The 25,140-nt window shown below is 38.2% G+C and overlaps 1 protein-coding gene across 12 annotated transcripts in view; it reads left to right on the forward strand.

The window, feature by feature from the left end:
• The window catches only part of epb41l2 (erythrocyte membrane protein band 4.1 like 2), a 135,679-nt gene that overhangs the window by 72,251 nt on the left and 38,288 nt on the right, over positions 1-25,140 (forward strand). For all 12 annotated transcript variants that reach the window (XM_056445634.1, XM_056445633.1, XM_056445637.1 and 9 more), the window contains exons 5-12: positions 709-813; positions 2,459-2,501; positions 7,769-7,844; positions 10,834-11,052; positions 13,572-13,659; positions 20,625-20,777; positions 21,740-21,837; positions 22,843-23,015. In XM_056445634.1, the coding sequence (XP_056301609.1) occupies positions 709-813; positions 2,459-2,501; positions 7,769-7,844; positions 10,834-11,052; positions 13,572-13,659; positions 20,625-20,777; positions 21,740-21,837; positions 22,843-23,015 (955 nt within the window). The remainder of the gene's footprint in view (positions 1-708; positions 814-2,458; positions 2,502-7,768; positions 7,845-10,833; positions 11,053-13,571; positions 13,660-20,624; positions 20,778-21,739; positions 21,838-22,842; positions 23,016-25,140) is intronic.

Raw genomic sequence — 25,140 nt, forward strand, 5'->3', positions numbered from 1 at the left:
TTGGGACATACTAATTCTACTTTCAAATACTCTTTAGGACGGATAGTATGCTAATTGGGACGCAGCAAGTGTCTCCAAGATCACTAATTATCTATAAGCAGGTGTGTTTGATCAGAGTTGGAGATAAACGGTGCAGGACACCGGCCCTCCAGGACCGAGTTTGCCCACCCCTGATTTAGAGTGATATATAAAATAAACAGCTAAATAAATAAAAATAAAAGTAGAAAGGGTGCATTTTAGGACTGTTGACTGGGATTGCTTTGGACCCCCAAATGAATAAATACACCCCTGCATATTATGGTATTTTTATGCTTTAGAAGAGTCAAAAACTTACATACAGCACCTTTAAAATAAAGCGATAATCTATTGTCTGTGAATGTGTGAGTTTATTACAGCAACAATAATAATAATTGTGTATGTATGTGGTGCAAAATGTTGTGTTTATTTAGAACTATACATTGAAACAATGTCAAATAAATACTCATTTGAGAAGTGTGAAGCAGGAAAGGCTAAAATACCAAGACGTTATTGGCGCTTGTTGGACCCATCCAAAAATAAGCTGGATAAAAGCAACGTGACTTTAGAGGAGCGTCAATAACGTTGTTCATCAATAATGTCCGAGTATTTGTCTGTAGATTCGGGCTGCTGGTGTTCATGTGCTTTGTAAGTGAGCGTGTGAGTGAATATCTGTCTTCTGTGTGTCTCCAGAAACGTGCGAAAGGCCAGTATCTGTTTTTTGAAGTGTGCGAGCACCTGAATCTGGTGGAGAAGGATTACTTCGCACTGAGCTTTAAAGACAACGCTGAGCAGAGGGTGAGTTATTATCTGTTTTATAAATGTGTTCATAACACATTACATGACACAACGCACTGCACTACGCATCACATAACACATAACATGATATAACATAACACATAACATAACGCATAATATAACATGTAAAATAACGATATAACATAATAAAACATAACGCATAACATAAGACATATAACATAATACATAATATAACACATGACATAACACATCACAAAACACAACACATGACATAACAACACATGGCATAACGCATGACATAACACGTGACATGACAACACGTGGCATAACATGACATGACAACACATGGCATAACACAACATAACACAAGCCATAACACACAATATAACATAACACATGACATAGCATAAAATATATCATAAAACATAAATCATAACACATATCATAATACATAAGATAACGCGACAACACATGACATAACAACACATGACAACGTCACATGACATGACATGACGACACGATATAATATAATATAATCTAATATATAATATAATATAATGTAACAAAATATAATATAATATAATACAATATAATATAATATAATATAAAATATAATATAATGTAATATAATATAATATAATACAATATAATATAATATAATATAATTTAAAATATAATATAATATAATAGATAATAAAATATAATAAAATATAATATAATATAATATAATATAATATAGTATAATATAATATAATATGTAATATAATATATAATAATATATAATGTAATATATAATACAATATAATATAAAATATAATAAAATATAATATGAAATATAATATAATATAATACAATACAATATAATATAATATAATACAATATAATATAATATATAATATAATATATAATAATATATAATATATAATACAATATAATATAAAATAAAATATAATACAATACAATACAATATAATATAATATAATACATTATAATATATAATATAATACAATATAATATAATATAATATAATATAATATAATATAATATAATATAATATATTATAATATAATATAATACAATATAATATAATATAATATATAATAAAATATAATATGATGTATAATATATAATAATATATAATATATAATACAATATAAAATAAAATATAATACAATACAATATAATATAATATAATATAATATAATATAATATAATACATTATAATATATAATATAATATAATATAATATAATATAATATAATACATTATAATATATAATATAATATAATATAATATATAACGTATAATATAATATATAATATAATATAATGTAATATAACATAAAATGTAATATAATATAACGTATAATAGTATATAATATAATATAATGTAATATAAAATAATATAATATAATATATAATAGTATATAATATAATATAATGTAATATAATATATAATATAATGTAATATAATATAATATAATATAATGTAATGTAATGTAATATAATATAATATATGATCTCATAATAAAATGTTCAGGAGTAAAGCAGTGTATATAGTATTGTGTATTTTACAGTCTTCTGCAGTTGAAGGTAATATTGATAGTAATGTGATCACTCGATATGGTTTGTTTTGTTCAGTGCAGCTGCATTACAGACTCTGTTTGTGTGTGTTTGTGTTGCAGTGCTGGCTGGACCCGACCAAGGAGATCAAGCGTCAGATCCGCAGTACGTTCTGTTTTTCTCTCTCTCAATTCAATTCTCTCTCTCTGATGAAGATGATGATGATGGTGAGGGTTTGGTCTGGGTGGGTTTGTGTCGTTTTCTCTGCATGACCGAGTCTCTGGCACTGCATCCACACACACACACACACACACATCTGCGGCTTCAATAACTGCAATAATCAGAGCTGGAATGACGCACAGGGTGGAGAACGAGCAGATTCCTCATTCACATTCAGAAACACGGCCAAAACAACACTGGTGGAGCACATCTGTTTACATCACTGTCTTTAAACAGACACTTCACGTCGTCCGTCCAGCAGTGCCTTACAGCCTGTAATGTTCGAAATATGTCATTAAATGCTTTCCTTCATGCAGACGCTGATTTGAAGCCCTAGTGAGGCATTAACAAATAAAGTCAAAGGGATTTCACAGTAATTAACAACCATTAAGTTCATATTGTGAAATAACTATCTGCGATTGAATACATTTAGTCATTTAGCAGTATTTACATTAGCATTTAGACTTGCAATTGAGGAGACATTCAGCAAATCTCCCTGTGTTCGTGTGGGTTTCCTTCGGGTGCTCCGGTTTCCCCTACAGTCCAAAGACATGCGGTACTGGTGAATTGGGTAAGCTAAATTGTCCATAGTGTATGAGTGTGTTGGAGCTTGTATGGATGTTTCCCAGAGATGGCTGGAAGGGCATCCGCTGCGTAAAACATGTGCTGGAAAAGTTGGCGGTTCATTCCGCTGTGGCAACCCTGGATTATTAAAGGGATTAAGCCGAAAAGAACATGAATAAATGAACGAGTATCAATATGTTAAGGATGACTATAAGCTAGTGCAGTGTTTCCCAACCCTGTTCCTGAAGGCACACCAACAGTACACATTTTCAACCTCTCCCTAATCAAACACACCTGAATCAACTCATCAGAAGAGACTCCAACACCTGAAGTGAACTAGTCAGAAAAGGGAGACATCCAAAATGTGTACTGTTGGTGTGCCTCCAGGAACAGGGTTGGGAAACACTGAGCTAGTGTGCTGCAAAACTGTGACAAATTTTGCGTTTAGAAGATATAAAACTGATAGAAACATAAGGTTGCAGTTTAGTTCGCCTAAATGGATCAGTGATTTATTTTATTTTGATGTCGTCTCATATTTCAGTTTCTCATCAAATCTTCTGACCAATCAAATGCTCTCTAGTATCTGACATGCCCCGCCCCCTTCTTCTGATTGGCTGTTCATTTGATGTGCTTGAGCTCAACCACTCTCACAGGCAGAGCTGTGAGAAACTAAACGCTATTGGCTGTTTTATAAAAAGGGGATGAGGCTACTCTATGCCCCGCCCTCTCTTCATGTTCCAGTTGAGATAACGAAATATCGAATAAAAATACACGTTTCAAAGCACATGATGGGACCTTTAATGTTTTTATAGTTTTCCGTACTACTGACAAAATATTATACATGTGAAATAAAAGCGGAGATTGTTAATGGAAAGCATCGCCAATGCAACATGATGCCCTGTGATAGCGAACTGAACCAAATTGATGGCATGATTATCGGGTCACTTCCTGTTGTAGCAGTGTTTGAGCAGCAGCAGTGTGTCAGACAGTCACAGGTGAATCAGATGTGTGTGTGTGTGTGTCTGCAGCATGAGTCAGTCTCTGCGTCTAGAACGGAGCTGAAAATAGAAAAACAGAACAGGAACGCTCCACAGAGACGTCTGTCCTCCTTTCTCTCGCAATAAAGGAGCTGCATCTTTACTTTAGTAAAACTGTCTCAGGGTCAGAGGTCAAGATGTGCTGATGCTATACATGTGTTTATGTGGACTGTGAGTTCGTTTCGCACTTTATTGTGGTTGTTCATTCAGCATCAGTGCAGCACACTGTATAGAGATGAAGAAGCAGTTATGAATATCTTGAGTAAGTGTTTCAAAACAACACACAGCATTTTTGATGAAGGCCTTGTTACAGAACACTTTACGTCAGGGGTGTTGCTAGACATAAAGCTCTACTGGGGCACGCCCCCCCCTTCCAATATATATATATATGTGTATGTATGTATGTATAAATAAAAGTATTTTTGTTATTATACAATTATTATTCTAAATAATCTTAAATGTAACTGGAAAACAATGTTTAGACACAACTGGAGTGAAACGCTAAGATCATTTAAGATATCTTTTGCATAAATATTCATTTTATTTGAATGAAATTCTATAGACAATTCAATAAAATACAAAAAAATGATGTTTTATAAAATTATCTGTTGTCTTAGACTTGACACATGGTAGAGAATTAGGTTTATTAAGTCTTTACCTCTCTGACGCCTCATCCTTCCTTATCTACTCATCCCTCCTTTTTGCTTCATACTAATAAATCTATCAGGAGGCATGCTTAGTAAGATCACCGTCATATTGTTTAAACTTTAGTCTTGTTGACTTGCTAAACAAAAAAGGCCGTTACGCCGGTTTTACAACGCATGAGTAGCGCGCGAGCAGCAAGTAGCCTGCTTTTTTTGCGCACATGATAACTACTGGGACTCGCACCGGCAGAAGATGCGGGCGGGTTCTCTGCGCACACGCTGAGATGCGTCAGCTTGCTTTTTGATTATATTGCTTATAGAGAATAACGTCTTTGTTTCGGAATTACCACTCTTAATAAATACACTTGCATATGAAATAAATCATATCTCAATGCATTTACTGGGGCACGTGCCCCTGTAAATTGGGTCTAGCAACGCCCCTGCTTTACGTAATTGTTAGTGTTTCTGATGTAGCGATTCACTGTGTGCCAGAACATATTTTTTCCCTCAGTAGGGGATTGTGTATATATATATATAATTTGTATATATATATCTTGTGATGTTTTTTTAAAACAAATAAAAAAACTCCTATAGAAAGACTACAGATAATGTCTTAGTTTGAAGTTATATTAAAATGGATAATGATTACATTAAAGCTAACTTATTTGTATTGTTCATATTTTAATTAATATGTCATTTATTTTAAGTAAACAAATAGTTTATTTATAATAGTCTCCCTACAGTTTACAGCAGGTAGGGTTTTATCCTAAAGAAAGAGATTATAATTGAGCGTGACTTCAGTCTCAGGGTATGTACCGGACTATTGCACTGCAAATACTAACTATAATCAAAGTCCCTTTGGGTGTCGTGATCTCGTTTCTTTCGAGTGCGCATGCACATTACCTTTGGATAACTTGAAGCTTAATAGCTACCTAAAACTTGATCTTGATTGCAAATCTCCTCTTAAAAATGACAGCGGCCTCTTCGTTTACAAGTTAGTGAGCATAATTCTTGTCATGTGATATGCGTTTGGATGGCGGAGGCGGGAATTCATGAGGTCAGATTGTACCTCGCGGTGGTTTCACACAGATTACAGAGAACATTTGTTTTCAAGTGTCGTTGGTTCGTTAAAAAGTTTAGATGTCAAGCTTTATGTAGATATATTTCTGATGTCCGTGAAGCAAGGATTCGCTGAGGATTCAGTGTGTTTTTGATTTGTTGACTCCAGAGGATTCATAACAATGAAGCTGCAGAAACTGTCATAAAACACAGGGAGCCAATGGCCTCCTCCATAGAGTCCTCAGTCTTTATCAATCACTGGTTGGCTGCTTTACTAGTAGGTGGGGTTTTATTAGCCATATTGATCATTAAAGGTTTCCCCGTTTAATAATGTTCGAGTGACACGTCTTGTGTATTCTAGAGTCTTTGCTATAATAAACTGAACTGAAGAAAACGAGTCTAGAGGTGTTTTTTTTTATCTGTAATCTTTTTTTAACGTGGAGAGGTGAAAAGGGGATGTTTTCTTCTGTCAGTTGTGGGCTCCTGACGCGTGGAAAGCAGACTCGTCTTCGTTAGTGGAGCTCATCTGGTGTAATGGAGTTTCAGGATGTGGGTCTTCTGTCAGTCGCGGAGCTGCTTTCAGATGTTGATTTACGGAGGATGAACTGATGGCTTGACTAATGGACTGAACAGACATCAGACTCCATCCTAATAACCACCCACAATCCCCGCTCCACCCTCTCGCTGTCCGTGTCTTATTGAAAAACGGAACACATTTAGATACAGTGGTGACGCTACACCAGGGCTGAGGGGTTGGGATTGTGAACAGCGCCCTCCGTAAAGACACCAGATCAGGATTTTGTGGGAAATTTTTCAGATTTGTCTTCATCATCATCATCATCATCAAAGCAGACGACCTGCTTCATTCCGGACGTCTTACAGGGATGTAATTGTTGACCTACCTGCCCTACTTTGTATATAACATAATGATATTGTGTAGTCCTATAATTTGATGAAGCCGCTGGTAATATGCACGATTAATTAATTGATTAATTGTATTTTTTATAATCAGACTTGATAAAAATGATTGACATTCTCCCTTTGTACGTGTCATCCGGAGGGGGAAAGCCCCGCCCACTAATGACCATCTCTCCCTCATTAGCATAAACAGCAGCCCTGAGTGAGAAGCAGCCGTCTGTCCATTAGAGTGTTTGAGCTGCTGAAGATAATGTCAGCATAGACTAAAGCCTGGTTTATACTTCTGCGTCGAGTGATCGGCGTGACCCACGGCCCAAGCCTTGTGCGTTGCCGTGCATTTATACATCTGCGCGCTGTCTGTGTTTCTCTGCAATAACACTTCCGAAACGCTATCTGGCAGTGATGTGTTTATGTTTCTCTGTGTCGCTGGTGTTTTGTTTTTCTGAACGCTTCCTTAATGTACAAGTGGCTCAAACTCGCTCATTTTGAGGCCGAAACCGGCGGACGTGCAACAACTTTAGTCATGAGGTAAGCACAAAACAAAACTTTCCATCCGGAGCTCCTTCACGGGATCGACACTTGTAAACAATCGCTCCATTGGGCTTGCACGGCTCTTGATCCCGCCCACACTCGTCAGCGCTACCAAGCCGACCAATCACAGAGCTTGCGTTATGCGTCGTTGCGACGTGTAGTTACAGCGACGGCTACGGTGAGGGCTTTGCATCCACACGTAGGCTGCACCGTAGCCTACGCATGCATTTGATGCAGAAGTATAAATCAGCCGTAAGAGGATTATAGATATGGAGCTTTAGATGAAGCACAACTGAACAGCGACAGGAGTCTCCATACACTGACAGAAGCATAGTCGCGCTGCAGCACACATTTGACCTTATTCACACAGGTAACGTTAGCCTTGTTTTTGAAGCACAGTCTCGTTTGAGTTCACTTCAATTGTTTCCTGTATTCTTTCTCTCTGTGTGTTCTCCATTAGACTCTCAGTGGCAGTTTGCATTCAGTGTCAAGTTTTACCCTCCTGACCCGTCCCAGCTGACCGAGGACTTGACCAGGTAGAGTATCTGCGTCCACTGCAAAGTAAAAATGAATTACTTCCGTGTCTCTTTTCTAAAACAAATATCTAAAAATCTTAAATTAAGAAGCATTTCATAAGACAAGTGGAAAGATGTATTTGTTTTCAGAAATAATAAGTTAAAGGTGAGTTTTCCCTTAAAACAAGCTAAATAATCGGTCAATTTTACTTACCCAACAATATTTTACTATAATAAGTCAAATTTAAGCGAGTTTTTCCCAATAAACAAGCTGCTGTTGGGGTAAGTAAAACATTCGTATTTAATTATTTTGCTTTTTTTAAGGAAAAACTCATTAAATTCTCCAATGTTTTGTCTTGTTTCTTGTCCAGATATCCAAAAATGAGGAAGCATTTTCTAGACCAGTGGTTCCCAAAGTGGGGGTTATGGGACAGTGATGGGGATTTTGATAAAAGTGAATTTAGTAAAATTAAATTTTATTAAACTAATAAAATGACCATATTTTATCACCTACAGAAGATAAAAATACTAGTTAATAGTTTAAACTTTTTTTTTTCTTAGTATTGGTGTGTTTCCGTCAGATTAACAACACCGCTATAGTGTCAGCTGCTGCAGATTGATTTTATAGCACCACGTTAAACTTTCTGACATCTTTATGGCAATCAAATACATTAATGAACATCAACTGAACATTGAGGATGATCTCTGAGTGGATCTCCAAAATCAAACCAAGAATAGACTTGTGCTGAGAATATTGTGCTCACCAGTCACTTCAGGTGAGGTTAATATTAAATTAAACAAATTAATAAACGTCTCTATAAATGATAGCCGATGGTTGTTAGAATGTTGAACTTTTTGATGTTGTCAATATGCTTGTGTTTATATTGGATTAATAGTGTGTGCGCAGCGTTTGTATGTTTAGAACCACTTCGGAGGAATTTGGGGGTCGCAGGCTAAAAAGTTTGGGAACTCCTGGATTAGGCGAACAAAGAATATTGTGTTTAAAATAATTACAATTGCATGTACTATATATAGAAAAATTGATTTCAAGGTGAAACTCATGTTTGTTTGTTTTTCCTGCAACAGTGTATTCTACCAGGGGGCGAAGTGAATTAATCTTGATTACACTATGAAAAACGATTATTTTACTCACCACAGTGGCAGATTATTTTGCTCGTTTTATGGAGCAATTTTGACTCATTATAATAAAATAAATTCTTATTTCATTCCAAAAACAAGATGATTTTACTCTAATGCCTGTAAATTAAGTGATTTCTTTCCTTAAAACAAGCAGAATAAGATTCTTATTATTTTGCTTGTTTTATGCTAGATTACTTGCATTATCGTGCTTGTTTTAATGAAAAACTCACTTAATTTGTGTCCACTGCAAAAGAAAATCCACTTCTTAGTTTTTGTCTCGTCTCTAGTACAAATATCACAAAATTTAAACTGAAGCTTTTTGTAAACAAGCAAAAAATGATTGATTTGTTTTCAGAAATGAGTCAAAATTAAGTGAGTTTTTTTTCTTAAAATAAGCTCAATAATCTGCCAGTGTGTTTAGGGAATTAATCTTGTTTGCAGTTTAAACTGAGAAGGTTTTACTCACCCCAGTGGCAGATTATTTCACTTAATTTTCACTTATTATAAAATATTCTTATTTCAAACCAAAAACAAGATTATTTTATTATAGCAAGTTTAAATTAAGTTGTTTGTAATATACTTCTTAGATTATTTAGCTTGTTTTATGCTAGATTATTTCGATTATTTAGCTCGTTTTAAAGGTCTTGTGAAATCAAAATACATTTCTTTAGATGTTGGTTTTAGGATGTCTATAAGCTAGCGTGCTCCAAAACTGTGACAAAATGTGCATTTAGAAATGGTAAAATAGATATAGAGTGATCCCTCATTATTCACGGGAGTTACATTCTAAAAATAGCCTGCAGGAGATGAAAGTCACGAAGTAGTCTTCTTTATTTTTTCAATTATTGTATACGTTTTTAGGCTTTAAAACCCCTCACTACACTATTTTCTCAGACTTTCAAAGTTCAAACCTTTGTAGAAAAGTAAGTCCAGAATTATAGAATGAAACCAAAGATCAAACCATTTGATCTTCATTTATTTATTTCCTAATGGCACCCTACAGCTGTGTAACTTCTACCTTCCTTTAGCATGTCCACAAGTTCACCTTTTTGTACGATGCAGCTTTCTCTGTGCGATCTTCCTTTGGCTTTTAGGTGCTACCGCAGGTGTCTTTGACAGTGCAGAACGTTTCGTCGACATTGTGAGGAGAAAACTTGCAAACATACAGTACAGCACTTCAGAGTCACACTGCTAGCGATCAAAGATTTATGTCAATTTGGCAAGCTGACACAGCACGGAGGAGATTGATTGACAATAATCTACAGCCAGTCGAGACGCAGAACACAATACACTGTAGAAAAAAGCATCAAATTGCATGACAAAAATGTTTTGCAAAACTGCGAGGCTGCAAAAAAGCACATTATTAGTTAGTCACTTCCACCTAAATGGATTTTTTTTTTGCCGTCCCCTCATTCTTCAGTTTCTCATCAAGTTTTCTGACCAATCAACTGCTCTCTAGTGTCTGACATGCCCCGCCCTCTTCATCTTATTTACTTTTAATTTGATGCTCTTGAGCTCATCCACTCTCACTAGCAGAGCTGTGACAAAAACTAAACGCTATTGGTGGTTTTTAAACAAAGAGGAGGAGCTACTGTATGCCCCGCCCCTCTCCATGTTTCAGTTGAGATTACAGCAAACATTGAATAAAATAAATGTGCATTTCAAAGCACTTCACAGGACCTTTAAGGAAAATAATTGACTTATTTCTGAAAGCAGGACGGTCTTCTTTGCTGGTCCAGAAAATGCTTCTTGATTTAGGAATTTTTAGATATTCAGAACTGAAACAAGACATTGTGAATCGCAGTTATTGATATGTTGTTTGTTTTGAGAAGTCTGTGGTGTGTGCTTGACATCTGGTTCTGTCTCGCAGGTATCTGTTATGTCTTCAGCTGCGGCAGGACATCGCGTCGGGACGGCTGCCGTGTTCATTCGTCACACACGCTCTGTTGGGCTCCTACGCCCTGCAGGCCGAGCTGGGCGACCAGGACCCGGACGAGCACCGCCTAGACTACATCTCAGACTTCCAGTTCGCCCCAAACCAGACCAAGGAGCTGGAGGAGAAAGTGGTGGAGCTGCACAAGTCCCACAGGTCTGACGGCACAGCTCCAGAAACTGAGGCTCTTCAAAGCCTTAAAGACACAGTTCACCCAAAAATGGAAATTTCCACATCATTTCCATACATTTTTATGAGTTTATTTCTTCTGTTGAACACAAAGGAAGATATTCTGAAGAATGCTGGGGGAAAAAAAGCAAAAAAAAAAACACCATACAAAGTCAAGGGCTGTTTTTTTCAGCATTTTTCTAAATATCTTCCCCTGTCTGTCTAAATATCTGTCCCTTTAGCCACAACTTTAGCGTACTAGTATTTTCCTCCTAAAAACAAACAGCTCTTGACATTTAACACAGAAACTTTCTTCCATGCAATTATAAATGTACACAGCCATTTTTTTTGGTCACCATAATAACCCATTACTGTGTTTTTGCATGGTTAAAGATATGGTTTAAGCATCCAGTGGATGTCAATGGCTGTAGTACCAATACCAATGGCATTAGTGTTCAGCAGAAGAAAGAAACTCTGGAGTTAGTGGAGGATGAAGAGAAAATGCGCAGAAACCATTCCTGTTTATGTAAAGTCGATTCTAAAAATAACAGCACTCACCGGCCACTTTATTAGGTACACCTGTCCTACTGCTCGTTAATGTACATTTTTAATCAGCCAATCACATGGCAGCAATTCAATGCATTTATGCTTATAGACATGGTCAAAACGATCTGCTGCAGTTAAAACCGAGCATCAGAATGGGGAAGAAAGGGGATTTGAGTGACTTTGAACGAGGCATGGTTGTTGCTGCCAGACGGGCTGGTCTGAGTATTTCAGAAACTGCTGATCTACTGGGATTTTCACGCACAACCATCTCTAGGGTCCAACCTTGAGGCAGATGGGCTATAGCAGCAGAAGACCACACCGGGTGCTACTCCTATCAGCTAAGAACAGGAAACTGAGGCTACAATTCACACAGGCTCACCAAAACCGGACAATAGAAGATTGGAGAAACGTTGCCTGGTCTGATGAGTCTCCATTTCTGCTGCCACATTCAGATGTCCGGGTCAGAATTTGGCATCAACAACATGAAAGCTGGTGGTGGTGTAATGTGTGAGGGTTTTTTCTCGGCACACTTTGGGTCCATTAGTACCAATTGAGCATCGTGTTAACACCACAGCCTACCTGAGTATTGTTGCTGACCATGTCCATCCCTTTATGACCACAGTGTCTCCATCTTCTGATGGCTACTTCCAGCAGGATAACGCATCATGTGATAAAGCGTGAATCATCTCAGACTGGCTTCTTGAACATGACAATGAGTTCACTGTACTCAAATGGCCTCCACAGTCACCATTACTCAATCCAATAGAGCACCTTTGGGATGTGGTGAAATGGGAGATTCACATCATGGATGTGCAGATTTGTCTGGATGGTTAATAAAACCGTTTTCAGTGTTGACAAACTCTGAAGACGCATTTAATATTGACGTTTCACAAACGTTATTTAAGCGGTCTTAATAATGCATTGATTTAATTAAGTGCACTGTTGGCAAGCTTGCGATTTCAGAGCCGAGCTTATGCTGAGAGATTGCTTATGATTTACAGCTGATGTCTTATGAAGAGGTTTATTTTAGGGTGCTTGTGTTGTAGATGATTATAAGAGTGCAGAGCCAATACTACTTTAAAGGGCACCAATGATGAAAATCAGCTTTTGTAAGCTGTTTGGACAGAACTGTGTAAAGTATAGTGTGTCTGCAGTCATATTGGAGTGATAGAAACACAACTCTTTTTTTTTTCTAAATTAACTGATGTTAAAATAGGATCCAAATGGGGCCACCCACAACGTGACATACTGTAGGAGTGTGGTTTCCCCGCCCACCGAATTGATTGGCAGCCGAGCATTTACATATCCCCATTATAACGCGTATAAACATGTCCACAGAACAGGATTTGCAATGAAACTGGTATTAAAAGATCTGTTCAACTCACTGTGATCAGCTGCACCTCAATAATGAGTTTTACAAGCGCATGTTTTTAATAAAGACAGTAAAATCAATGTAATTCATAACTGCTGGAATTACCATGCGTTAGTGTGTGACTCATCTTTGCAGAAAGGCTTGAATAAACTCCAACATAAATACATAAAAAATAAACGTACTTGATATTTTGAGTCATAAACTGCATCTCTGCTTCGTCTGTGTATGTCTCTGTCACTGGCTACTGTTTATCTGACAGGAACGGTGGGTGGGAGCAGAGCCAGCTCATTTGCATTTAAAGGCACAGGCTACCAAAACAGCTACAAAATGGGCATATTCTGCATTGTATAATATGATCTGATGTGTACTTTGAGCTGAAACTTCTGGATACACTAAAGACTTATCTCACATCTTGTAGAAAGGATCACATAGGAGCCCTTTAAAAGTGCCTGTGTTCTTCTGAATGAAACAAACAGATATTAATAATAACTTTTTACAAACGAGGATCACTACACAATCTGTTCTAATAATCAAAGTAACAAACTGATGTAAATATGCAGTAAAAAATAACATCTGATCTCTCTTTCAGGGGAATGACTCCTGCTCAAGCAGACGCCCAGTTTTTGGAAAACGCCAAGAAGCTGTCTATGTATGGTGTAGACCTGCATCACGCCAAGGTACGCCATGTCCAGTATTCATGGGACGTTCTGATTTTATTAATTAAATTACTATTTAATTAAGAAAAAACAAACACATGCACAAAAAACAACAAAATAAACAATTTAATAAAAATATTACAATTATACACAAGCAGACCTTTACATGAGTCAAACATCTGAACACTAATGGACAGTTTTAATGACCTCTCTATTAGTATGTTGTTGAATGGTACAGAAGAATTTGTTGGAAAATTTACATTTATGTATCTGACAAAGTATTGTCCCATTTGTAAGAGCAACACATAATAACTTGACTTCTAGTTGATCATTTGGAAAAGTGTCAGAAGGTGGATTTTTCCCATGAATCATCTGTTGAGCTGCATCCCAATCATCACCAATACTGCAGAAGACCTACTGGAACCCGCATAGAGCCAAGATTCTCACAGAAATCAGTCAAGTTTGGTGAAGGAGAAATCATGGTTTGGGGTTACATTCAGTATGGGGGCGTGCAGCCTGAGGTATCAAGACATTTGTGCTGCCCATTACATTACAAACCACAGCAGAGGGCAAATTCTCCAGCAGGATAGCGCTCCTTCTCATACTTCAGCCTCCACATCAAAGCTCCTGAAAGCAAAGAAGGTCAAGGTGCTCCAGGATTGGCCAGCCCAGTCACCAGACATGAATATTATTGGGCATGTCTGGGGTAAGATGAAGGAGGAGGCATTGAAGATGAATCTAAAGAATCTTGATGAACTCTGGGAGTCCTGCAAGAAGGCTTTCCAGATGACTTTATTAATCAGTGATTTGAGTCATTGCAGAGATGTATGGATGCATTCCTCCAAGCTCATGATGGAGTCAGACACAATATTCATTCTGTTTCCACTGCAGCATGACCACATATTCTATACTGGACATTATTGAAGGTCAGTGACGAGACTTTTGTCTAAGCAGAGTCAGACCTTACTGTCCTAATGAAATCATTAATAATCAAGACATGATCATATTATATTGTGCTCAAATAAGCGTAATCTAGAGGCCTTTACCTTTCATATAAGACACTTCTGATACCAAATGATCAACTAGAAGTCAAGTTATTATTTACTGTTCCTAAAACTTGGATAGGCAATAAGACTTTTGTCAGGTAGTGTACTACTTAATTAAGAAATAAATAGATTAATTACATGAATCATTACTGCTGAAAGTGTGTCTGCAGGATCTGAATCCCAGCGCTCAGTTTCACTCATGACTTTTCTATCTGGCCTTTATTTTTGTTCTATAAATAATAAAAACGCTGTGACATGTCATGTGATGCTGACCTCATGTGCGCTTTTATCTTACACATTTTAAGACCTGCCAGGAACCATATAGTTTTTTTAATTGTGTCCTGATAAGGAAAAGCATGGCATTCAATAGAGGGTTCTAACTTTTTCACCAGACTGCATATTCTTCAGTCAGCTGCAGTTCACTGCTTTCACATAAATAACCCGATGGCTTCATGCATGGATCGCCCATTTTTTTTAGTCATTATCGGTGTGCTCTGTGATCCACTGACCTCTAATCCGGCGAGAACAGCAGAGGAAGAGTTCAGCTGAACAAACACAGACAGAGTGTGTTTGTGTGTGTGTGTGTGTGTGTGTGTGTGTCCGGCAATAAGAGTCTGGGAAAAATCTGCTGTTGCCATTCTTAAACCCTCAGAGGAATATCAGCGCTTTCCCAGTGGGACTCATCACATGCTCTTGTCCCAATCATTTGTCTTTCTGAAGACCCTTTCTGAAGCCTAACCTCAGCATGAAGACGTTTACACAGCTATATTTAGAACAAAACAATTGAAAGTGCACACATTTTGACCTGTGTTGAACAAATCTGACAGTGCATGCACAGTATGCGGGCACCATTGATTGTGTAAACCGTCCAGTTTGATGAATCTGCATATGTGCAATTCACCGTTCATATTTGCAAATGGAGCTGGACAAAATATCGGCACAAGCATCGATATTGCAATGTGTGCATCCGCCTGCGAGAGTTTATAGCATTCAGGCACAACAAATTTGACCGTTTGTACCTTTATTAAAGAATAAATGTACTGAATTATATATACGGTAAAGAGTTTGCAGTGTTATTTTATAATTGATTATTCAATTCCTTTATCTGAACACTATTTTACTGTCCTAAAAGCCATTAAACTCTGTTTATTTCAATTCTAGATTAGCTCTATTGTATTTATCAATGATGTGGGAATTCACTCTCCTACAGAATCATCCCAATCAATCAATCCATCATTCATTTTCTTTTCGGCTTAGTCCCTTTATTAATCGGGGGTCGCCACAGCGGAATGAACCGCCAACTTATCCAGCATATGTTTTATACAGCAGATGCCCTTCCAGATGCAACCCATCACTGGGAAACACCCATACACACTCATTCTCACACACACACACACACACACACACACACACACACACACACACACACATTATGGACAGTTTAGCTTACCCAATTCACCTATAGCGCATGTGTTTGGATTTGTTGGGGAAACCGGAGCACCTGGGGGAAACCCACGCAAACACGGGGAGAACATGCAAACTCCACACAGAAACGCCAACTGACCCAGCCGAGGCTCGAACCAGCAACCTTCTTGCTGTGAAGCGACAGCGCTACACACTGTGCCACCGCACAATCAATCAAAATGAATAAATTATTTACAAATAGCACTATTCAAGTCATCTGGTGAAATTGGATATACACTACCTGACAGAAATCTTGTCATCGATCCCAGTAATATAACCAAATAATAACTTGACTTCTAGTTGATCATTTGGAAAAGTGTCAGAAGGTGGATTTTTTCCATGAATCATCTGTTGAGCTGCATCCCAATCATCACTAATACTGCAGAAGACCTACTGGAACCCGCATGGAGCCAAGATTCTCACAGAAATCAGTCAAGTTTGGTGAAGGAGAAATCATGTTTTGGGGTTACATTCAGTATGGGGGCGTGAGAGAGATCTGCAGAGTGGATGATCAACATCAACAGCCTGAGGTATCAAGACATTTGTTCTGCCCATTACATTACAAACCACAGGAGAGGGCAAATTCTCCAGCAGGATAGCGCTCCTTCTCATACTTCAGCCTCCACAACAAAGCTCCTGAAAGCAGAGAAGGTCAAGGTGCTCCAGGATTGGCCAACCCAGTCATCAGACATGAACATTATTGAGCACGTCTGCGGTAAGATGGAGGAGGAGGCGTTGAAGATGAACACAAAGAATCTTGATGAACTCTTTGATGAACTCTTTGTCTAAGCAAGGTCAGACCTTACTGTCCTAATGAAATCATTCATAATCAAGACATGATCATATTTTATTGTGGTTAAATAAGCGTAATCTAGAGGCCTTTACCTTTCATATAAGACACTTCTGAGACCAAATGATCAACTAGAAGTCAACTTATTATTTACTGTTCCTAAAACTTAGATAGGCGACAAGACTTTTGTCAGGTAGTGTAGATTGCAAACCATATTTCGCAGAAAAACTGAAGAATATGCAATGTCTGAATGTTCAAATACTGTGTAGCTCTATTTGCATTATAATAATTGGACATGATAATGCTGTGATTTACTGTCGAGGAACCGCTACGACTCTACATGGCACTATTTTAGATTGGTCAGGTTGATACCTCAATGTTCAAGAACAAAAACAATTGCTATAACTTTAAATTAATGGGTTACTTCACTCAAAAAGGGTTTTATTCGGTTATTAATTACTCACCTTCTTGGCATTCCAAACTCCTGAGACCTTCATTTGTCCTCTGAACACAAATGAAGATATTTTAGAGTAAATCTGAGAGCTCCCTCATCCTCTAGGATTTACTATACGAAGTTCTCAGGAGTTAAATTAACAAATTTGGCTGATCTTTCCATTTAAAGGGGCCCTATTATGCAAAAATCACTTTAATAAGGGGTTTAAACACAGTTGTGTGTTAGCAGTGTGTGAATATAAGCAGCTTCTAATGGTAAACATCTATTAATTGTATTGTTTATAATCAGATAAAAACAGTCTGCAGAAACACTTTGATTGACATTCGCCATTCATATGTGTCATCAGAGGGGGAAAGCCCCGCCCACTAGTGACCATCTCCTCCCCATTAACATAGGATGTCAGTCTTGTTTTTGAATCTGCCACTATGCTGATGCACAGGCATTTGTAGCTCCGCCCGCTTCTGAAAAGAGCTCAATCTCATTTGCATTTAAAGCGACAGTCACCAATACACCACAAAGATGATCAAAACCTAAAAGGGTCAGTTTCAGAGAGTTGTAAAATATTATTTGGGTGATATTTTGAGCTGAAATCTCACACACACACACACACACACACACACACACACACACACACACACACTCTAGGGACATCAGAGACTTATTTTACATCTTGTAATAAGGGAAATAATAGGTCCCCTTTAAACTAAGATTAGTTTTTGCAGTGAACTTGGAAATAATTGTAGTCACAAAATTGAAGCACACTGGAAATGTGCTCTTGTAAAATTCCTCAAAGCTCTCGTTGCGATGAAGAGATTGTGCCGGTGCGGACAGCATCTGTGTGTTGTGTGTTTGGAGGCTGTAGGGATTAGTGTTTTGCAGATGAGCAGGTCATGTCAATGTGTGTGTGCTGTGTGTGAAAGATCGCTTTGAGCTCTGATCCTGTTAAAAGCCTCTTGCGGAGACACCAAGTCTAGTTCAGCCGCTTATCGGCCATATTGATTTCTCTCAGAGCCGCGCGCTTAACACAGCCGGATCAATAATCGCGGCCCACAAGCCTCCGCAATAAAGACCCGTTTATGGTGTTACGTAAAAGATAAGTGCTCGAGTAGCTGCAGTGATGGAGAATCCCATTAAAACAAGGAGAGAGTTTCTGATTATTTGATTCAGGTTTATTTGTGCAGCGCTCTTCACATTTATTTAACACTTAAACAGTGGGTGCGGAAAGTATTCAGACCCCCTTTCACTCTTTGTTATATTAAGTTAATTTTTTCCTCATTAATGTACACACAGCAGCCCATACTGACAGAAAAACACAGCATTTTTGCAGATTTATTAAAAAAGAAAAAGTGAAATATCACATGGTCCTCAGTATTTAGAGCATTTGCTCAGTATTTAGCAGAAGCCCCCTTGGATCTGATACAGCCAGGATTCTTTTTGGATCCTCTGCCATTCCTCCTTGCAGATTCTCTCCTGTTCTGTCAGGTTGGATGGTAAACGTTGATGGAAAGCCATTTTAAGGTCTCTCCAGGGATGCTCAATTGGGTTTAAGTCAGGGCACTGGCTGGGCCAATTCAAGAACAATGACCCTAAGTTTGAATACTTTTCATAACCACTGTATATCGTTTACAACGTGCACATTACTACATTACAGTCCAAATGAGAAACGTTAAGGAGATCTGTAGTTGATGTGTTTGTGATTGTGTTTAAAGATGTGTATTTTTCTGATGATCATGTGATCTGAGAAAGAAAAGCAGGTTTTCTTCAGTTTTGCTCTTTTATTAATGTTGATAATTCAATATAAGCCAAGCTTCATGTTCAGTTACAGGTTTAATAAACTAACATCCAGACTATTTGAATATATCCTGGTAACCTTCATGTTTATTTGTGCAGCGCTTTTCACGATTATTATCACTTATACAGTGGGTACGGAAAGTATTCAGACCGCTTAAATGTTTCACTCTTCGTTATATTGCAATCATTTGCTAAAATCGTTTCAGTTAATTTTTTCCTCATTAATGTACACACAGCAGCCCATACTGACAGAAAAACACAGCATTTTTGCAGATTTATTAAAAAAGAAAAAGTGAAATATCACATAGTCCTCAGTATTTAGAGCCTTTGCTCAGTATTTAGCAGAAGCCCCCTTGGATCTGATAGAGCCAGGAGTCTTTTTGGATCCTCTGCCATTCCTCCTTGCAGATTCTCTCCTGTTCTGTCAGGTTGGATGGTAAACGTTGGTGGACAGCCATTTTAAGGTCTCTCCAGAGATGCTCAATTGGGTTTAAGTCAGGGCTCTGGCTGGGCCATTCAAGAACAAAGACCCCAAGTTTGAATACTTTTCATAACCACTGTATATCGTTTACAACGTGCACATTACTACATTACAGTCCAAATGAGAAACGTTAAGGAGATCTGTAGTTGATGTGTTTGTGATTGTGTTTAAAGATGTGTATTTTTCTGATGATCATGTGATCTGAGAAAGAAAAGCAGGTTTTCTTCAGTTTTGCTCTTTTATTAATGTTGATAATTCAATATAAGCCAAGCTTCATGTTCAGTTACAGGTTTAATAAACTATCATCCAGACTATTTGAATATATCCTGGTAACATTCATATGATACAAGATAACAGCTGCCAAACAGTAATGAAAGTACTTTAATATGTAGTATTCTGGCATGTCTTACTTGTAAGAGTTTTACTGTAAACTGAAATGAGACAAAAGCCACAATATTGCATTATGGATGCGATCTTTAGACTTTCTGCGATTGTGTTGTTGCAGACATGGCATCGGTTGTTGGGTTTAGTCCCTTATATATCAGGGGTCGCCACAGTGGAATAAATCACCAACTATTCCAATAAGTGTTTTATGCAGCAGATGTTCATCCAGCTGCAACCCAGTACCGGGAAACACCCAACCCACTCATTCACACACACACACTCATACACTACGGCCAATTTAGTTCATCCAATTGACCTGTAGTGCATGTGTTTAGACTGTGAGGAAACCCACGCCAATATGGGAAGAACATGCAAACTCCACACAGAAATGCCGAACCAGTGACTCGAACCAGTGACCTTCTTGCTGTGAGGTGACAGTGCTAACCACTGAGCCACCCTGCAGGCAGAGTAAAAAGCATGCGTCCGTTATTGATGCGCTGCATGTGTTTGTGTTGACTCTTGTAATACAGTGAGTGTTGTGCGGTGCTGATGGTCATGATGGTGTGTGTTTGACAGGACTCTGAGGGAGTGGACATCATGCTGGGAGTGTGTGCGAATGGTTTGTTAATCTATAAGGACCGTCTGCGGATAAACCGCTTCGCTTGGCCCAAAATCCTCAAGATCTCCTACAAACGCAGCAACTTCTACATTAAGATCAGGCCAGGAGAGGTGCGGCATGTACTCATGACACACACGTACACTCACACACTGAAACACACACATGTGCACATGCACACACACATTAACACATATGCACACACATGCACATATGCACATATACACACACACATGCAAACACACACATTTACGCATATGCACACACATGCACAAACACACACACACACACACACACACACACGGTCACACACCGGCATATAAAATATACACACACACATGCACACAGACACGCAAACATACGCATACACCCAAACACACAGACATATGCACTCACATATACACACAGACACACATAGAAACACATGCACACACACACATTTATGCATATGTACACATACACATATAAACACACATGCACACACACATGTATGTACATATACACATACACATACACACACATCCAGACAGAATTAAACACAAACATACGCATACACTCACACCCAGACACATGCGCTCACATACTCACACTGAAATACACATAGGCACACGCACACGCACACACACACACACACACACACACACACACACACACACACACGAACATGCGCATGTACACACACACATTTACGCGTATGTACACACATACACACATGCAAACATAGACACACACACATATGCACACAAACATACGCATACACACAGAAACGCACACATACACGCACACATGCAAATACATGTACACATACACACACACACTCACTCATACACATTTATAAACACACATACACACAAACATACACATGCAGACACACACACAGACAAATGCACTCACATACACACACACACACCACTGCATGCACAACACTGAGCCCTTTTACCATGTATATATCATCACTTGTGTGGATTTAGATGTTGATCGTGTGTATGTATGTATGTATGTGTGTGTGTGTGTGTGTGTGTGTGTGTGTGTGTGTGTGTGTGTGTGTGTGTGTGTGTGTGTGTGTGTGTTTCAGGCTGAGCAGTTCGAGAGCACCGTGGGCTTCAAGCTGCCCAATCACCGTGCTGCCAAAAGAGTCTGGAAAGTGTGTGTGGAACATCACACCTTCTTCAGGTAAAGAAACACACGCACACACACACACACACACACACACACAGTCCATCTGTACTGGAGGATGAGGTGTGTGTGTTTGAGAGAGAGTGTGTGTGTGTGAGCATAAGTTTGTATGCATGTGTGTGTGTGTGTGTAAACTTTGTGTGTGAGAGAGATTGTTTATGATTGTGTGTGTACTCTGTGTCTTTGTGTACTGTTTGTGTGTTTGTATGCACATTTGTGTTCTATGTGTGTTCTCTGTGTGTGTACTGTTTGTGTGTGTGTACTGTTTGTAAATATGTGTATTCTGTGTGTGTGCGTGTGTGTGTATGTGCTGAAATGTTTGCATGTGTCTGTATCTACGGTTTTCTGTACTCTGTGTGTGCGTGTGTGTGCGTGTGTGTGCGCGTGTTTACTGTTTGTGTATATGCGTGAGAGTGTGTATGTTTATGTGTGTATACTGTGTGTGCTCGTGTACTGTTTGTGTGTGTGTGGATGTCTGAGAGTGTGTGCATAGTGTTTCTACTGTATATGTGTATTGTGCGTTTTTCATTATGTGTGTTTCTGTACTCAGTGTGTGTGTATACACTGTGTGTATATGCGTGAGAGAGTGTGTTTGTTTGTTTGTGTATACTGTTCGCATGCATGTGTGTGTACTGTTTGTGTACAGTATATACTTAAGAGTGTGTGTGTCTGTGTGTGTGTTCTCTGTTTGTGTACTGTTTGTGTACATGTGTATTCTGTGTTTGTGCATTGTTTCTAGAGAGAGAGAGAGTGTGTGTGTGTGTGTGTGTGTGTGTACTGATATCTTTGCATGTGTCTGTATCTGTGTTTTTCTGTACTCTCTCTCTCTCTCTGTGTGTGTGTATGTGTGCTGTTTTTGTATATGCTTAAGAGAGAGTGTGTGTGTACTGTTTTCTTTATGTGTTTTTCTGAACTCTGTATGTGTGTGTGTGTTCTGTATGCTTGTGTGTGTGTGTGTGTGTGTGTGTGTGTCTTGAGTGCTGATATGTGCTCTGTGCGCAGGTTGACGTCTCCTGAACAGCCCACCAAGAGCAAGTTTCTGACTCTGGGCTCCAAGTTCCGCTACAGCGGGCGGACGCAGGCGCAAGCAAGGCAGGCCAGCACCCTCATCGACCGGCCCACGCCGTACTTCCAGCGCACCTCCAGCAAACGCATCTCCCGCAGCCTGGACGGAGGTAACACACACTCACTGCCTCTCCATTCACATTTAGTCATTCAGCAGACGCTTTTGTCCAAAGTGACTTACAATAGAGGAGGCATTCAGAGATTCAACAGGAAGAGGCAATACACACAAGAAGAGCTAATTATACAAAGCTAGTGCTAAGCAAATTAATGCTAGTGTTGAGCAGTACGCCAAAGGTTCCCTCATGGTTGACTATTTCCATTAGAAATTCTAAGTGTAGAACTGCGCACTCTTACCGCTAATAAGCTGATTTCATGCCGCCGCCATTTTAAAAGCGAGGCTGCGGTGGGAAGAAACCCGAAGTATCGCCTGAGTCACACTGGAATGTTGTGTACCTGGCTGTATATCTGATCAGCAAAGAGAAAGTGACACAAATTTAGCACTTCACCCCCTTCCAAGTGAGCCGATGGTGTGTTCTGAATGGAAAGTGAAAATAAAAAAGGATATCGGACCTCATTTTCAGCTAAGTTAAGGGAAATGATACTAGTTAGCTAACGTTTTCTTTCCCAAACACACATTTTAGATGAACTCAAGTTAATGAACTGATTCGTTCACTATGTTAGACCTGTCTCGATACTGAATTTCACTACTGAAATAAAGAAAAAACGTCCATTATACACTAACATTCAACCGCTGTTGAGCGCGTTCTTAGACAGCACTGATTTGACATAGTATTCACCAGTACTCAACAGAAATGACTGTGATTGGCCATCGGTTCACTTCACCGATGTTTTCTGAGTGCAAACCAATGACTGTTAAAAAATACGGATGGCGCGACAACGCCTTTTCCCATTTAATGCTGTGAATGCAAAGTGCCTCATGACAGGCACAACCTGTCTCAAAAGACTGCTGAAGTTAGAGTCTGGGCATGTGCTGAAGGCCTACCGGATAGAGCTATAGGCAGAGCTACGGAATCAAGCTTTCAACCAAACGCTTGTACGTCAAATCAACCACACCCCCCGAACTTCAACAGCCTGTATCTAACATAGGCTCGCTAATATAAATATAAGCACTTACATTTAATAACACGTAATAATGATGTATTAAAAACTGTGTGGTGTAAGCTGTTATAATCAATTAATAAAACCATATCTGCAGAAATAAATGATCTTTCATACACTCTATCCTGAGTTAGACTCAGCTATGAGCACAAAAATAGGTCTTATAATGGGTTGTTGGTACTTATTATCTTCATAGGGGCGGAAATAACATTTGTAAAATATATGAACAATAACATATGAACAGCACATACATTTTAGAAAGGTTTTTATTTTTAATAAACATTCAACCAAACCCAAAATGTACACATCATGGACAGCTGTCTGTCATGCGGGAAAAATCTTGCGTTTAAAACGTAAATACAGCAACAGGATATTTACACATCCCATCCCTGCACTATATAAAATAATCCTTGTCAATTTGTACAGTAAACTTAGCAGTATTAATACTTAACTGATGTCTATTGGCTGCTGCAACATGGCTTAGTTTTTTCTTTGCCTCAGTTTTTATTTGGTTTATTCGATTCCTTAATTATATCTGGCAAAGAGGAATTTACATTCATTTTAATGTTTAAAAGTGTAAACAGACTACAAAAATGGATGTAACTGTTTGTTGTTACTTTATAAATTATGTATATAAGTTGTTTGTTTTCTAAGATAATTTCTTGTTATTGAGAATAAGTTACATGTATTATTTGTGAATTTATTTTGTTTTAATTTGAAATCTCTGAGGTTGTATAAAATGGCTGACTGCTTATGAGGTTATCACTTCCTGTTAGCAAGCGATCGGCAAACATGAATTGTTTGCATGTGCTCGTCAATGCATGTATTGACTTCAAGGACTTCAACAAGTGATTTAAAGGACAATTTCTTTCATATAGCAATAGAAGATTGGGGTCTCGAGTTCTGCTGTGACATTCAGATTCAGAATTTCTGTTGTCATTTGGTTTATTCGATACCTTAATTATATCTGGCAAAGAGGAATTTACATTCAGTTTAAAGTTCAAAGTGTAAACAAACTACAAAAATGGCGGACACTTGAGGCCAATCGTCAAGTAGTAAAAACTTAAAGTAGAAGAGACGGTAAAGATGTTTGAATAACTATTCAACAATATCTAG

Source organism: Danio aesculapii, chromosome 20 (assembly GCF_903798145.1).
Source record: "Danio aesculapii chromosome 20, fDanAes4.1, whole genome shotgun sequence".
Taxonomy (NCBI): Eukaryota; Metazoa; Chordata; class Actinopteri; order Cypriniformes; family Danionidae; genus Danio; species Danio aesculapii.